Source organism: Xiphias gladius, chromosome 7, assembly GCF_016859285.1.
Source record: "Xiphias gladius isolate SHS-SW01 ecotype Sanya breed wild chromosome 7, ASM1685928v1, whole genome shotgun sequence".
NCBI classification, from domain to species: domain Eukaryota; kingdom Metazoa; phylum Chordata; class Actinopteri; order Istiophoriformes; family Xiphiidae; genus Xiphias; species Xiphias gladius.
Window position 1 is genome coordinate 13118108 of NC_053406.1, and position 16217 is coordinate 13134324.

At 40.5% G+C, this 16217-nt stretch overlaps 1 protein-coding gene across 2 annotated transcripts in view; it reads left to right on the top strand.

The window, feature by feature from the left end:
• Positions 1 to 14960, top strand: part of LOC120791799 (rho guanine nucleotide exchange factor 17-like) — a 72631-nt gene extending 57671 nt beyond the window's left edge. Inside the window, exons 5-25 of one of the 2 annotated variants that reach the window (XM_040130521.1) lie at positions 823 to 939; positions 2184 to 2276; positions 2407 to 2583; positions 3016 to 3066; positions 3346 to 3455; positions 3717 to 3802; positions 4277 to 4395; positions 4754 to 4961; positions 5234 to 5307; positions 5476 to 5559; positions 5767 to 5870; positions 6273 to 6379; positions 6460 to 6579; positions 6678 to 6945; positions 7156 to 7242; positions 7470 to 7537; positions 7906 to 8054; positions 8189 to 8363; positions 8814 to 8909; positions 9323 to 9505; positions 9728 to 9936. In XM_040130521.1, the coding sequence (XP_039986455.1) occupies positions 823 to 939; positions 2184 to 2276; positions 2407 to 2583; positions 3016 to 3066; positions 3346 to 3455; positions 3717 to 3802; positions 4277 to 4395; positions 4754 to 4961; positions 5234 to 5307; positions 5476 to 5559; positions 5767 to 5870; positions 6273 to 6379; positions 6460 to 6579; positions 6678 to 6945; positions 7156 to 7242; positions 7470 to 7537; positions 7906 to 8054; positions 8189 to 8363; positions 8814 to 8909; positions 9323 to 9505; positions 9728 to 9936 (2685 nt within the window). Of the gene's footprint in view, positions 1 to 822; positions 940 to 2183; positions 2277 to 2406; positions 2584 to 3015; positions 3067 to 3345; positions 3456 to 3716; positions 3803 to 4276; positions 4396 to 4753; positions 4962 to 5233; positions 5308 to 5475; positions 5560 to 5766; positions 5871 to 6272; positions 6380 to 6459; positions 6580 to 6677; positions 6946 to 7155; positions 7243 to 7469; positions 7538 to 7905; positions 8055 to 8188; positions 8364 to 8813; positions 8910 to 9322; positions 9506 to 9727 lie in introns of both variants that reach the window. The other variant, XM_040130522.1, reaches the window with a different exon arrangement.
• Positions 14961 to 16217: the final 1257 nt, after the last annotated feature.

Sequence of the window (16217 nt, forward strand, 5' to 3'; positions counted from 1 at the left end):
CATGTTAGCATTGTCACTGTGAGCATGTGTTTGGGGGGGGCAGCAAGTCCCAGGTTACGCTGTAGGTTTTTACTCTGGAGGGAAGCGGACCGAATTACTGAATCTTCTCTGGAAAAATGAAAACCACACTATAAAATGGGACCAGGGTCAATAGATAGTGTAACAAAATGACTGCAGGTGTAATTTACTAACTCAAAAAGTGGTTTTAGTGTTGAATCACTCTTTAAGAAGAGTACAAATACCATAAAGTAGAAATGAATAAAATTAGAAGACAATGAACAAAAAAAACGTATCATTACAATGTAAATAAATGTGTGCCTTTGTACAGCCTCACAGCTTGTGTGACTGTAGAGTATTAGACTTGTTTGATTAATAAATTCATTGTTTTGTTTATGGAAAGTCAGAAACGTCTTTTTTTCCCAACCATTACGCCAAAACTCAAATATATTCAGATAAAAAGATATTAAACATTGGAAAATGTTTAATATCTTTGCTGCTCCTTGCTGAATAATTAATCAATTAATTACTTTTCTGTCAATCAGCTAAATGTTTCAGCTCTAGTAGCCGTATAATCCTATTACCTGTTTGGTCACTTCCCAGAGATCACTGATAAATAATGAAAGCTTTCATCACGCAACAATTTTACCATAAGGGTTGAGATATCAGCTACAGATCGCTCATAACTGCAACAGTTTTGACCTGGATTGTTTTATTTTTCTCTGAACAGAAACTTCTGCCATTAGACTCACTTTAACGTTGCTGGAATCACATGAAATTACACACAACTTAACTTAAATGTCCTTTTCCTCCTCTTCTCTCCAGTTTTCCAAAGAGACTCTAGCTAATATGTATTCAGCGTACATAGACAACTTTCTCAACGCCAAAGATGCGGTGAGGACTGCCAAGGAGGCCAAGCCAGCGTTTCACAAGTTTCTGGAGGTGAGCGTTGGATGGAGACACAGGATGTCCTTTTTGTCTGAGTGGGTGATCTTATATGTTTGATGGAAAACTGGAAACCAGTCTAGAAACTTCTTCTTGTCTGTTGGAAAGACCCTTTAACTAGCTTTTTAGATCCTGAAAATCCACTGAAACAAATAATAATTAAATTTCCTAAGAAGAGTTTGCAGACTTGCCGAGAGTTTGTAGGAACTTTTTGCTTTTGTCATTGCCTTACTGAAAAGTGCTTTGGTATCTCTATTTGTCTGTGTGTGAGAGTGTGTGAGAGTGTGTGAGAGTGTGTGAGTGTGTGTGAGAGTGTGTGTGAGTGTGTGTGAGAGTGTGTGAGTGTGTGTGAGAGTGAGCGAGAGTGTGTGAGAGTGAGCGAGTGAGTGATAGATACACTGGCTCAATCCCTCAATCATTCAGTTCCGGTCTTCTTCCCCCTGTTAGTCCATGCTGGTTTTTCCCATGAGTTTTTGTCTTTGAAATAGAGACACTTGATCGTTCTTCCACCAGAGTTGTGGACTTTGAGATCTACCATATGAAAATAGAATTGTGTGTTTAGTTATGAATGTTTTCTGAAAAATGTATAACACGTGATTTTATCCTATTCATCAAAATCAAAATACGCATACCTTACATTAAATTCAGGCAAAATGATTTGACAAAGGAGCTGAAGCCTGGAAAGAGCTGATGTAAAATCAAGTTTTTCTTCTAATATTCTCAGTTCTAAATAAAATGGTATCAAATTTAATCTGAGAAACACGTGTCTTACTGTGCTGAATTTAAGTAAGTATAGTTTGTCTGTACTTTCCTAAAGTAAACGTACAGACAAATAATTGTCCGTGAAATGTTTTTCAAACCATATCGTTAAACCAATTCAACCGGATAATTTGACTTAAAACCTGTGGATATTTTAGCAATATGTCCGGTTAAAGTTGGTAGACCACCGTAGTAAACTTTGATACTGTGGTGTGCCACCAGAAGGAAAAGTGGCGCATGCTGGCCACACAGACAAGAGCACAGATGCAAAAATGTAATCAGGCACCACAAAAACCTATCATGTCCTCATCCTGTTCTCAGTTTACAACCACATAGAGCTTCATGCCAGGCAGGGTTTTTCACTGTGGAACCCCTCCGCCACCTGGGGGTGGAGACATGAAGTGCAACACGGATCTGATTTTATAGTCACTCTCTCATATCCGTGCTCTGTCTCCATCCTCTTTCTTCCTTCACTCCAACAGCAAAACATGCGTGAGAACAAGGAGAAACAGGCTCTGGGTGATCTGATGATTAAGCCGGTGCAGAGGATTCCTCGCTATGAACTGCTGGTTAAGGTGACGCATCTCAAAATATAACCATCCCCCTTTAAGTATACTATAAGTAACTCTATTCTTTGTTTTAGTGACAAGAAGTGCATGTAAAGTTAGGTTAAAATGTAGTATATTTATGTAATTTTTCATGCAGGACCTGCTCAAGCACACCCCAGAGGATCACCCAGACCACCCTTTCCTACTGGATGCCCAGAGGGACATCAAGCGTTTGGCTGAGAAGATCAATAAGGGACGTCGCTCTGCTGAGGAGGTAGAGAGGGAGGCCAGGGTCATTCAGGAGATCGAGGCCCACATAGAGGGAGTCGAACATGTGAGATATTTATTATATGGTATATATTGGTATATATATAAGCCTCTAACAACTAACAACTACCTTCATTGTTGATTAAGGGAAATTGCCCATCACAATTTCCCAACATGCAAAGTGCTATCAGATTCCTTGTTTCATCTGTTTTACACTTTAAATCTATAAATATTGAGTTAATTGTCATATAACACAAGGAAAAGTAGCAAATCTCTCAAGAGGAGAAGCTGGATCCAGAATATTTTGGGCATTTTTGCCTAAAAAAATTAGCTTACTATTCAGCAATCAAAAATAGTTGTTGATTATTGTTGATTGCCTGTGCTGATGGCTTTCATACAGCTGTTTGACTCCATCCTAAAAGAATGAGAAGGCAACAGTTTACAGTTATCTTTATGGTGTTAAGTGATGATTACCTTTCTCTCTGTGTGTTTGCATTAGATTTTAAACCCCCAGAGGAAGTTCTTGAGACAGGAAATGGTCATGGAGGCGGTAAGAAATACTTTCTGACCTGGCAAATGTTTGTAACAAAGTATCGAAAATGGCTGAATAATTTTAAGATGCCATCTCTTGGAAAATAGGTCAAAAATAATATAAATGATTCAAGATGAATGATTTAACAGCGTTATAAACTGTCCTCTTGCATATTTATTATCCTTCCTACAAATTTACTAATAAATCTAGTGATATTGTATTTCTCTTTCTTTTTTTTAATCAGTAATGTATGTTAAAGCAATCTGAGCTCTTCCTCTTTCCTTTTTCTCTCCGTAGAAGACAGTGGGTGGGAAGAAGGACCGTTCTCTCTTCCTCTTCAGTGATCTGATCATCTGCACCACTCTCAAGAGGAAGTCTGGCTCGCTAAGACGCAGCTCCATGAGCCTGTATGCAACACACACACTCAACACAAACATAAACACACAGACAGAGGAGGACAAACTCATACACCCACAGGCACACACACAAACAGACTGCCATAATACAGTTTCCAAACCACACTGTGCCCCCTGGTGTTGAACAACAGACAATATTTCTACAATATTTGACAAAAATGTGCCTTAATTTTTACAGTTTTTTTTCTCCACCACACCTTTCATTTTGCCTCTTCCTTTCCTTCTCTTCCTCTGCTGCTCTCTCCCTATCAGATACTCTGCTGCGAGTGTGATCGATACTTCCAGTAAATACAAGTTCCTGTGGAAACTTCCTCTAGAGGACGTGGAGGTGGTTAAAAGTAAGACTCCGTCTTAAGATCATGCTGCTGATGGCATGGAAAACTCAGGAAACTGCAGTGTTGTCATTTACTATTATATAAGTGAAATAATAGTTTACTTCACGTGGACCTTTACTGCACGTGTTAGATAACTGTGTGTAGTTTCAAGTAGCATTTAACACAACATTTGTTACCTGACCTCTCTTTGCAGACGTGTGCATCACTAATTAGGTACCAATAAATCTTCCCTAGGTCTCCTCTGTCAAATTTCTGTATTGAAATTTAATTCATGTATTCAGAGTCACTGGGTCAAGTAGGAATTAATCTCATCGCATTAGGTTTATTAGTTTGACCTCACTGTTGGCTCACTTACCAGTATAAAACTTAAATATATAAAGGCTCAGTCTCACCTTAACCTTTCAGTTAAAAGTAATGAAACAGGATTTCAGGTAACTGTTGTATGGTTCCCTGACTGTTTGTTCCTCCCTGCCACAGGCTCCACTCAGGCAACCAACAAGGAGAGCATCCAGAAGATGATTAGTCGATTAGACGAGGATCTCAGCACGCTGGGTCAGATCAGCAAGCTGTCTGAGACCCTGAGCTTCCCACACCAGGTACTTTGGACCGACACACATATGCAAGCAGCAGCCACATGTTTTAGCATCACTGCTGTGGTCTTTGAAGTCTTCCTCCTTTGGTCCTTCTACCTGTCACCTTGTTTGTATTCAAGAAGACATTTTTTAGTGAATTTCATGATTTGAGTTCATAGGCCTTTATGAACTCTCATCTTCCTTTCTGGGTTCACTGTAATTTTTGAAGCACTCCTCCTTCCTTGTGCACATCAGTCCATCTAACTGTTCAGTCATTGATATTCACAGCACAAGTGCAACAGGAGCTGCAAAGAGAAACTGATCCTTTAGTAATTTTTTCTTTGTTTTTTTTTTTGGTCTGTTCTTATTTGATATCTCTCAGTCCCTAGACGAGGTGATAAAGGATCTGATGGTGTCAGTGCACAGGGAGCTGTCAGAGAAACAGTCTTTGGCCTTCAGTATGACCTTCCTGCCCACAAAGCTAGAGTTTACTACAGCCTCCGCTGAGAGCAGCTTTGTCTTTGAGTTTACCTCACCTGACGCTCGCTCCAACTTCGAACAGGCTTTTGAGGAGGCCAAGAAGAAACTAGGTCAGTGAAAATGCTTTGTTAAGAGACAAAATATTATTATTATATTAATATATATTCTGTAGCCCGCAAATAAGACCCTGGAAGGGGAGAGTAGTAATTTCCATTGAAAAAAGTATGTTGCATTAATTAAATTTTGAATGCTACAATAATTATTATTATATTGTTAATGATTCTGACAAGGATTCCTTTGGCCTAGAGCTACTTTATTTAAGCGGGCTAATTTTCCACGTGTCTTGGCTTTTTTTTTTTTGATTGTTTGGTTTTTTTTTTAGCTATGAATAAGGACCAATGGGACCCAGAGTTTCTGAAGGCAATTCCTATAATGAAGACACGCAGTGGGATGCAGGTGAGAGAAACAGGGAACATCTACTGTGTACAATCTGTGTATATTTGAAGGTGAAAGTCATGATTCACGTCGGTCATTTAAATCAGTTAAATTCACACATGTAGACAAAGCTTTCCTTAACGATGTACAAAAGTCACCTCCACTTATATTTTGTGGTTTTGTCTCCAGTTTTCATGTGCCTCTCCCAGCCACAGCTGTCCCGATAGTGGCTGCGAAGTGTGGGTGTGTAACAGTGATGGATACGTGGGACAGGTGAGGAAAATGTGCCAATAATTAGCTAATTATTCAGTACTTTTGGTGACAATATACACTGAAAAAAGTACAGAGGCAGTGACAGTTGTGAGGCTGATTTTTTTTTTTTTTTTTTTTTTCCCCCGAAAGTGCTTTCTGGTGGTGAAAACATGTTTTTTGAATTCTGCAAACAGTTTAACTGATGTGACGATGATGTTTTCTCTGCAGGTGTGTCTGCTGAACATCAAAGATGAGCCCACAGTGGAGGCCTGTATCGCTGTCTGCTCAGCGAGGATCATCTGTATTGCTGCTGTACCAGGACTCAAGGGAAGGTCAGTGGACACACACACACACACACACACACACATACGGTTAAAAACTAGTTTCACTTATTACCAATTATCTGCCAAGTTGTTACATTAATTATTAGGTCAATATTTAAGTCTGTTATTACTGTAAGTTTAACAAGAGGCCCATCCATGTTAGTCACACCAGGCCTGTATTCATACTTTAATCACTAAGAGATGAGCACACAGCGTGTGGTTATTGAGAACACATCTAATGGGAGGTAAAGGTCTGTACTTGAACTCTACAGTCAGTCAGTGATTTCAGCACGTGGAGCTGTGTTTCTGCAAACACTTCAAAAACTCACTGTGGTGACACCTGAAGGGTTCACTGATCATTCCTGACTTCATCTACAGTATAGCCATTGACCAATCACTCTTCACTCTCAGGGAGCGTGGATCAGAGCCCACCCTTGCCCCTACCTCCAGAGCACCTGGTCAGCAGCTCCATATATCTATCTCTCATTCTTCTCTAGAGCTGACAGAGCAACCCACAGGTTCGTCTATAAAAGTTTTTACAACATGACTAGCAGCGGGGGTTCATATGTTGACTGATTGGCTGATTGATTGTTTCCAGGACCAGGGGCGGAGCTTGTTCCGTTTGACAGCGATGACACAGATGACGAGGATTCACCCAGTCCTTCCTCCACTCTACAGAGTCAGGCTAGTCACTCCACCATCTCATCCAGCTATGGCAGTGAGGACAAAAGCATCATTCTCTCATTCTCACTCTCACTCTCACACACACACACTCCCTCTCTGCGGCCCTCACACTCTGTTTTATCTCTCTTTAAGATGATGAGGGTCCAGGCTCCAAGGACATGGCTACAGAGACCACCAGCAGTGAGGAGGAGCAGGAGTTCCCAGTGGCAAGCTCTTATGGAGCTCCGGGGATGTTAGGGGTTGGCGGAGGAAGTCGAGCCCAGACAGAGAGCCCCATGGACGGCCGAGCCATGCGCCGATCCTCCCGGGGCTCTTTCACTAGGGCGAGTCTGGAGGACCTGCTCAGCATCGACCCCGAGGCCTACCAGAGCTCAGTGTGGTTAGGCACAGAGGATGGATGGTGTGTGGTACAGCCACACATGCACACACAAGTTATTTGGTTTTGCTCAATCAAAAGTATTTTAAACCTTCAGCCCAAATCACCAAAAGTTTCCAGCGAGCATATGCACTTACAAGTGAACATTTCTCTCTATGAAAATAGGTTCCTTGCTCTGTTGCAAGTTCATGACCAAAGTTAAGGCTAATCTCCTCATGATTCTGTTTCTGTTAGCATCCATGTGTACCAGTCCTCGGACAACATCCGCAACCGTAAAAACAGCATGAAGATGCAACACTCGGCTTCCATCCTCTGTGTACTGTGAGTCTGCCTTTTTGGCCACTGTTTTTGCTATAAATATGGAAAATATCACTGGAAATAAAGCTGTAATAGACTGTTAAAAATGCAGAATGAGGGAAGTTGGGAGGAAAAAGGGATGAAAAGGCATCTGATGTAGCTTGGTTCAAATGTGTTCTATTTCTAATTCTATTTTTACTGTTCTCCTTCATTTTTCATTTTTACATTCCTTCATTTTTTGCCCCCTTCAGGTATTTGGACAACAAAGTGTTTGTGTCCTTGGCCAATGGAGAGGTGATTGTCTATCATAGAGAGGCAGGTAAGCTGAACTGTGGAAATGATTGGGGTAAAAGAAGGAATGGAAAAAACACTCCACAAAAGTTGTTTTTGACATATAGTGCTTCTAGTTTTCCTTCTTCACAACATTTTGTTCAAATCTTTATTATCTTACATCCTTTTTAGTCTGCACACATTAGGAGTGAGGGCTTCAAAATAATTTATCATAAAATGATTCAGTTCCTCTGGTGCTTCCAGAGATATGCAGCATCATCATTTAAAGATGTAAGTGCAAGTGTGTTGAGGATCAGGTGCTGTAAATTTTAATTTAAAAGAGGTTTGTTACTTGAAAACCAGTGTTTATGTTTGTATTTTTTTTTAATCCCTGTTAATGTCAATCTAAATCTGCAGGTAGTTTCTGGGACCCTCAGTCATCTCAGATGTTAGTTTTGGGCACGCCAAGTAGTCCTGTCACCAAAATGGTTCCTGTGGGAGGGAAGCTTTGGTGTGGCTCACAGAATAGAGTCCTTATTATCAACACAGCTACACTGGTACAAGAGGTAAGAATGGATAGACGTATGAAGATGTGGATCCCACAGTTTGACCTTAAAGCTGTAGTGGAATAAAATATACACAGACAGATGAGTGTGTATAAGACTTCTTCCCTCCATCTCTCTCCCTTCCTCCCTCCCAGCACTGGTTCCAGGTGGGCACAGACAGCAGTCGGTGTGTGACGTGCATGGTGGCGTACGGTCAGGGTGTGTGGCTGGCGTTGCAAGGCAGTGCACAGGTCAAACTGTACAACGCTCAGACCTGGGAGAGCTTAACCGAAGTGGACGTGGCACCTGCTGTGCACAAGATGCTCGCAGGTAAACACACATGAGCCATGTGAGCACACACACAGGTTGCATACATGCAGGAAGACATGATAGAGCTCTGTATAGGCAGGTAATGCACAGTGAGAGGCACATGTATTGAGTGTATATTAGCATGCACGCTTATGCCACCAAGAATTGATACAGAAAAAAACCCCTGGCTAAAGTAACTACACAGAAAAATTGTTGGTATTATTTTAATTCCAGATATCAGCAGCAGCTCATATGCAAGTGCTTTTACTTTAACATTTCTTCAATTGAATTTCCCAATAGTTCAGTAGATATTTGTCCATTTGTCCATTTCTATTTCCTCTTAGTGCTCCTTAAATTGGAAACTTCTCCCCTTCTTTCCAATGTCCAACCTTTCTCTTTCTCTCACTTTCACCCATCCCATCATCTTCCTTTGCCGCCATCCAATTCTCCATGTTCTCCTTCTCTGTTCAGGTGCAGATGCAATCATCAGACAGCACAAAGCTGCCTGTCTGAGAATCACAGCATTGCTGGCTTGTAAGGATCTGCTGTGGATTGGCACAAGTGCAGGTAAAAACACACTTTTTGGTTGACTGGCCTGCCATTTTGTTTTACTTCTTTATTAAATCAGATGGCGGCAGCGATTTGAAGGTCTGGAAATAATCCAAAAGTACATTCACATGCAAACAGCATAACAAAAATCAAATGCTAAACACATTCAAAAATATAAAGTGTTTATTTTTGGGTGCATGGAGACATAACCTCTGGGTGAAAATTGGCTTAAAGCTTTTAAAAAACATCATAGAAGTTTTTTGTGAAAACTGATTTAAAAACAAAAAACGACAAAACTTTTAAAATATAGTCGTTAGTAGCAAGAGTGTACTTTGCCTGTGATGTCAGTATCAAATGATTACAAGGAAATGTTTTAAACAATTCCTTGAATTCAAAAACAAAGCATATTTCAAGATGGTCTTCCTCTACAGGGGTGGTCCTTACATTGGCAATCCCAGCAGTGAGCTCAGGAACTGGGGCTGGGACACTGAAATCTCCCCTGGTGCCGCTGGGCTCCGCTCACGGACACACGGGCCATGTTCGGTTCCTGACATCAATCGAACTACCAGAAGGGTTTGACATGAACTTCCCTCCTCCAACAACTGACTCCACAGGTTTTTACTGCGTTTTAAGACATTTTCTTATCAAACAATAATTTGTTTATATATACATCAATGACCTACGCATATGCAGAGTCTCTTGGTGTTTAAAAGCTTTAATAGTGTGAACTCTTTTCTACATTTGCTGCAGAAATATTTACAGAAAATGCTGCACATACAGAAAGCAGAACTGAAACATACCTTTCAAGACCTTTACCCTTCCTCTCCGTGTCTTAGGCAACCACTCCCAGACCGGCAGCGCAGTTGACGGGAACCTCCAAAGGCGCGACTCTGCTCGCCGCCGGGCCTCCGCCCACATCCCTCTAAAAACCAACCATCTAGTCATTTCTGGTGGCGATGGCTATGAGGACTTCAGACTGACTAATAGCAGTGAAACAGTCGGACGGGACGACAGTACCAATCATCTTTTGCTTTGGAGGGTCTGAGACAATCGATCGCGGTTTGAACAGCCCGCCACAACATCCCTCTACTTGAGAACGGCGCACAAGCTTCTGTCCTTTCCCCCCATCGGACTTTTTGGTGTTGTTGTTTTGGTCTTCTGCTTGGTCCACCAGTCTCTATGTGCATAATATCGCTGTCAATTCCCTCCTGATATTACAAATGAATATGATCGCATCATACGCAGTTTTCCCTTGCTAATGTTCCAGATGGTGTGCATTGTTCCTCACTGAGTGGTGTCTGTGCGTGTGCATTTCGATTTTTGGCATCTGCAAGTATTGTCTAGAAATATGTATTTACACTCAAGTCTTTACTGACAGAGACAGAAGAAGACAGAGAAAAGAAAAATGAAAATAATGACGTCTTCAAACTTTCACAGATGGGTCGTATGTTCAGGCTGAGAACAAGTGAAGGAAAGAGAGAGAGAAGAGGACTTGGACTCTCCAGAATGCCATTGCACAGGAGGACATTTAAGTGAACTTAGACATGAGTGAAGCGTGTAATTGTCCTTTGACATTTTCTGTTTATTTTTTTTGGGACTTGGACATCAGCCCTTTACTCCATCATCACTTCATCGTAATCTGAACTTCAGACAAAAAGCCTCCTGATGATCAGAGGAAAATGTCATGACAAAATATATGAATATCTATGAATGAACACAGACTATAGTTTGGTGGATATTCTGCGTCTATGTTTATTTTCGCAGCTCGAGTTCAAGCTTAGCGGAGAGGTTCAGTTGACATCTGTGAGCTTCTAAAGGAGTAAAGGACGACGCATTTTGCTCCTTAAACCCGACTGGGCAGGTCTGAACAACAACCCCTAATGGTAGATCTGAGGTAATATGGCCCCAGCAGGGATGTATTAATATCTACCCCACAATCATTGCTCATTGATATCAGACTGCCTAAATCATATTTTCTCCTGGAGAGGGAGACTGAACGAGAGCATCATTTAAGTACAATATATGGCAAGGGTATCTAACAACACTATAATCACATGCATACAGTCACATACATTAATACACAGCCTTCACTCACTGAATCAGAATACATTTGTGAAAAACATTAATGTTTGTTTTCCACAGATAATCACATTGTATCTATTTTTCTTATTTAATTTTTGCCGCCAGTTTAAGATTACATGGACGTAAATGAAGCAGTGTCCCACTACTGGTAGAAAAAAGTGCATTGGAAACATTCCTCCTTAACGTGACTTTGTGAAGTCTTGTATATGGTAAAGTTTTGACATTAAGGGATCTGAAAAGATTTCAATTTATTGAGCGTTCTGTCAGGAGGGAAATCGGGACTGGTGTTTGCTGATTTCTGTAGCAGACTTTGAAGATGACGCAAGGCTGTGGTAGCAGATAAAGATAGCCATGTACAGTATTTATGGTTTTTATTGTAGCGCTTTCTTTTACAGCACTTAATTTATAGAAGATGTAGCTTTCACTTTTTCTTTCTTAGTTGAAGAACAAGGAGGCCCTGGATCCATTACCAGTACAGATAAACCAGCGTAGTTTGGCTCAGGTGGACAGAATGCACACTAGGGGTGTAACAATACACTCCACTCATGGTTTGGTACGATACACAATACAGGGTTGTCGCTTTGGAATGGTATGACTCCATAGTTGTAGAGAGACGGGACCAGAAAAAAGGGGATCAGGAGGAAAACAATTTTCGTCACTACAGATTTCAAGTCAATCCAGCTGTCATCTGAACCCAGCTGTTGGACTGACAGAGAACGCGGCCACTCTGTTGCCTGTTTGGGTGCCAAATGCTAAGATTTGTTTAATTTTCAGTTGTTTTTTTGTGTTTTTCAGCTCCATGGTGCATAGTGTTGGATTTTTTTTATAGGAAATATAGCACTAATAAGTATTGTTACACCCCTAATGCACAAACCCAAACAAACACAGATTTCAGTATTGATCATTGGAGAACAAGATTCAGGTTAAGAGGTTTGTGAGACAAGAGAGTGTATTTGATTATAGAGTAGGTCAGAAGGACAAACGCCGAGCACCTGCACGTGCCTTCAGGAGGCTAAAAGTTAAGCCATTTTACACACACACACACACACAGTGGAAAAGACAGCTCCCCGTCAACTTATAGCAGATGTCTGTGGAAGTGAAGGATGACTCTGACTTGTCCATGCAAACAAACACACACACACACACACAGGTTAGCCTCAGTCTGCGGGGTTAAGCAGTGATTGTCTTTGATCCCTCCAAGCCTAGAAAACCTCGTTGCACCTTAACCAGCCATCTGGGCACTTCACCTCAGCTTTCCCACTTCCAAACCCATCCACATTAGGTTAACTCCCCCACTGTGATTGAGCAGGGATAACATTTGAGAGGATTAGCTGGCTATTGTGATAGGAGCTCTTTGCCTCTACAAGTGTAAGAGTGGAACGGCCTGTGTCTGTGCATGCTCCACAAGTGATTTTCTGCCAACAATTAAGGCAAAATTCCAGTTGGCTTGTAGCCTGTAAAGAATACAGAGGAGGAAAGTTTGAGAATTTTAGCAAAAGTTAAAGAAGAGTTGGGGAAACACACGTTTGGTTTCTTGTCAAGGGTTAGGTTGGAAGATTGATACCGCTCTCGTGTCTGTTTGATAAATGTTAAACTACAGCCAGGATATGATTAGCTAAGCTTAGCATAATTCCTGGAAATGGGAGAAAGCTAGCGAGGTGAAAAACCTCCTCCCAACACCTCTAAAGTACTATACAGTACTAGTAACTAATGATTGAATTATTGTTTCTTTAATGCGTACAAAAACCAAAGTGTAAAAAGGACACATTGTAGTTTTCTGGGAGGTTGTGCTGTTACTGGTTCTAAAAGACTCCAGTGACGTCCTGGAGCACTTTAAAACTTCATTTTTTTGTACAGATTAAACAAATTAGTGAGCTTTAGAGTCAAGCTAGCTGTTTCCCCCCAATTCCAGTCTTTATGATAAGTTAAGCTAACAGTTTCCTGGTGGTAGCTTTTCATTTACCTAAAAGACATGAAAGTGGTATCTTATCCAACTCTTTGCAAGAAGCAAATAAGATTATGACCCAAAATGTCAAACTATGTCCTGTAATGTTAAGGTAGCAGATGTAAGTGTCTTTAATGTTCTGTATGATTCGCAGCAAAGCTCATGTTTGTGTTCTTGGTGCCAAGAGCTGCCAAGTTACCCATGAAGATGCTGTATATCTATGCTGGCTGTAGAGCAATGGAGAGCTCTCTGCAGAGTGGAGTTAGTATATTTTCTTTGCGGAAAGTTGGGGCTGTATAGAGGAACCCCTGTGTGCTAGTTCTGCTGGCACCAGCGCTTTTGGAGTAGCATTTCTAAAACTGGGTTAAAAAGGGTCATAGCATCTTGATGGTGGGTCCTGGACCCGGGTTAAAAACAGTTTAGCTTGATGGCTCTATTCATGATTTTCTGAAAGTGCTGCCATAGTTGGAGTCAATAACTTTCAATTCAGTTGATTCAGAAATTAAGATTTTCTTTAAAATCTGCCTTAAGAATATACTTTTACATTTCCTCAGTAGTCAAGAAAGTATAAATGACTGAATAATTATGTTTTCAGCAGTTGCATTTCAAGTTTTGACCCCAGTGTATCGACTTAGACTCTTTTCATACAAGCATGCACATGCACGCACTGCATCTTAGAAATGAAGTAAAACTCTATGCTAATTTGAACAGGATTGAGAGAATGAAGCAACTTTTGTGCCAAGAAACAGGAGATTCACACTCTATTATCACCATCACATCAAACTCATCCTATCATCACTGATTAACTCCCAGCAACTTGTAAGTAACCTCCTCATGCCCGTATGTGAACAAAGTCTTTATTGTTGTAAATATTGGTATATATTGCCTTTATTCTGTAAATAGTGCTCCCTGGGTCCTAAATTGTTGATATGAATCTAATGGCATATTTTTATATATTTGTGTAAGGTTTGTTTTTGTTTGTATTTTTTCTCTTCCCTCTGGCATGCGCTGTCAGTCACGTTTAAATTATAACTGTCATAGATCTTTGCAGAGGAAGTCAAGATGGCATCTGTTGTGACTAAGGTGACTGAAAGATAGAGTTTGAAGATGCTGATTTTTGCCATGTTACAGACATCTACAGGAAGAAAAAAACAACCACCTGACCATAACTCTTTTAATCTCTGGCTCTGGTTGAGATCATGGTTACAGTCTATCTGAGTTTTTTCCTGTATGTAGCTGTTCTTGTTCTGTCACTGTGGGTTCCTCTTTGTAATTAAATCAGTTCACTGGTGCCATTTTGTGCCTGTTCTTGGTTCTTCAGGCGGCTAGGTGTGCGTCTCTTAAAATTTACCACATGCAACAAAGCAAGTTTGGTAACACTTTATAATACAGCCCACTATGTACAGTGTAATTTGTTGCATGAATCAGGTACTAATGAAATACTTACTGGTTTCTACTGCTATTTAGATGTAGGTACAGTGGAAGAAAAAATGACTATGGAGTAGTAATTGGGCATTTTAGAGGAAAGGAGAAATAAAACTCAGTACTTTTGTAAATACTGGGTAACTAAGTTATAGTACTGCGAAACAAAACTGAAGTTTAGGAAAAATAGTGTTAAAAACCTTTTTCTTACTTGGAAAAGCCACACGTTACATTACATTATATTATATGATCTTGATATATGATATGAGAGCAATACAAGAGCATCATCTGCATAACTTTTTTTCAATTTATTATATTTTTTATTTTACTATCTTCTGAGTAACTCAACATAATCTGATCACATGATCGGAAACCCCATTTACATTGTTTACATGCCACAGTATCCAGGTATCATATTCTGAGAACTGGGACAAGGGCTTATCTGGGTTCCTGTAACCAGGGTATGATGTTAACATGCACAAAATAACCGGGATACCAGAGAACATGTTTGTAATCAGAATACTAATGTGCATGTACTTTAAATGCTCACTTTTATACAAATCTTAAATTATCAGTCAAGTAATTGAAGAGTCAATCGTCAGAAAATTAATCAGGAACAATTTTGATTATTCTTTGGTGTTTTTTTTTAATAAACAAACAATGAATTGGGTAAAAAATGAATCAACTGATGAACTGAAAATAGATATAATCCTTTGTAGCAGCCCTTCGTTTTCTAACACTGTAATTAAACTGGTGTCACCGCTGGTAGCAAGAACTCAAAGTGAGACACAACCATATGTTGTCACAATCATTTACGCTTTCCTTAAATCAGGTGGAAAAAACCTTGGATCTTTTACTTGGTGGTACCAAGAATGAATTGCAAAAGTCAGAGATCCTCAAAGAAGGCCAAGGCCTACCGGGTGAGACATCCAAAGATTTATAGCTCGAATCTTCTTTGTTGCCTGTTCACCTCTGACCCTGACCTCCAGTTGACAGCACCTTGACCATAACACAAAGTTACCTCTGTGGTTTTTACCAGCACACTTCAGTGTCACTCCGCTACTCACTTTACTTTAACCCACTGACCCACAGTGAAGCTTGCTGTGGTATAATAGCCCTGCAGTGTATAGAGGAAACTATATGAATGCAGGCTATTCAGGACACACACACACACACACACACACAATAGAAACACCACCCCTTCCCCTCTCATGAGCACACACACAAGCTGCAACCCACTTACATCCGCACACAGTATCCAAATGCACTGAACAGTCACGATCTCTGTGGTGAATGAAAGAGACAGTAGAGACAGCAGCACAGAGATTCATCTGTGTCTCAGCAGACTGACTGACTGACTGATACTGTGAGTCACAGACTGACACTGACTCTCTTGGTTCATCCTGCACGGGCCAGCGCACGGGCCAGTGCAAATCTGCTTCGTTCACTGGTGTCAGATTTCACAATATTATTCATGTGTATTAAGAAAAATTGTTTTAAATCCTGCATATTGCTGTAAGTGTCCAGCACGGGATCCTAAAAGGTTCCTGATTATAAGAATTCGAGTGTTCCTCTAAAACCTGCATATATACAGCGCAAGTTGAACTAATCTAACCTGAATTAAAGGAGCTGCTTTTTCGACCAAACAGATGTAAGCCTTTTGCAAGTCTTTTATCACAGAGCTACGACAGAATTATAGGATGGGAATATAGGAGTTTGTTATCCTAGGAGTCATTTAAAACTAAATTTCAGCAAGAATGTAAAAGTCAACAGACTAAATGAATTCTCCATTTGACTGGAGTTGTGTCGTAAAATCCGAGAGGCTCCTTCAGGGGCTTCTCACACCTGTGAGTGTTTGCGAGTCGTTAAGGCGCAGC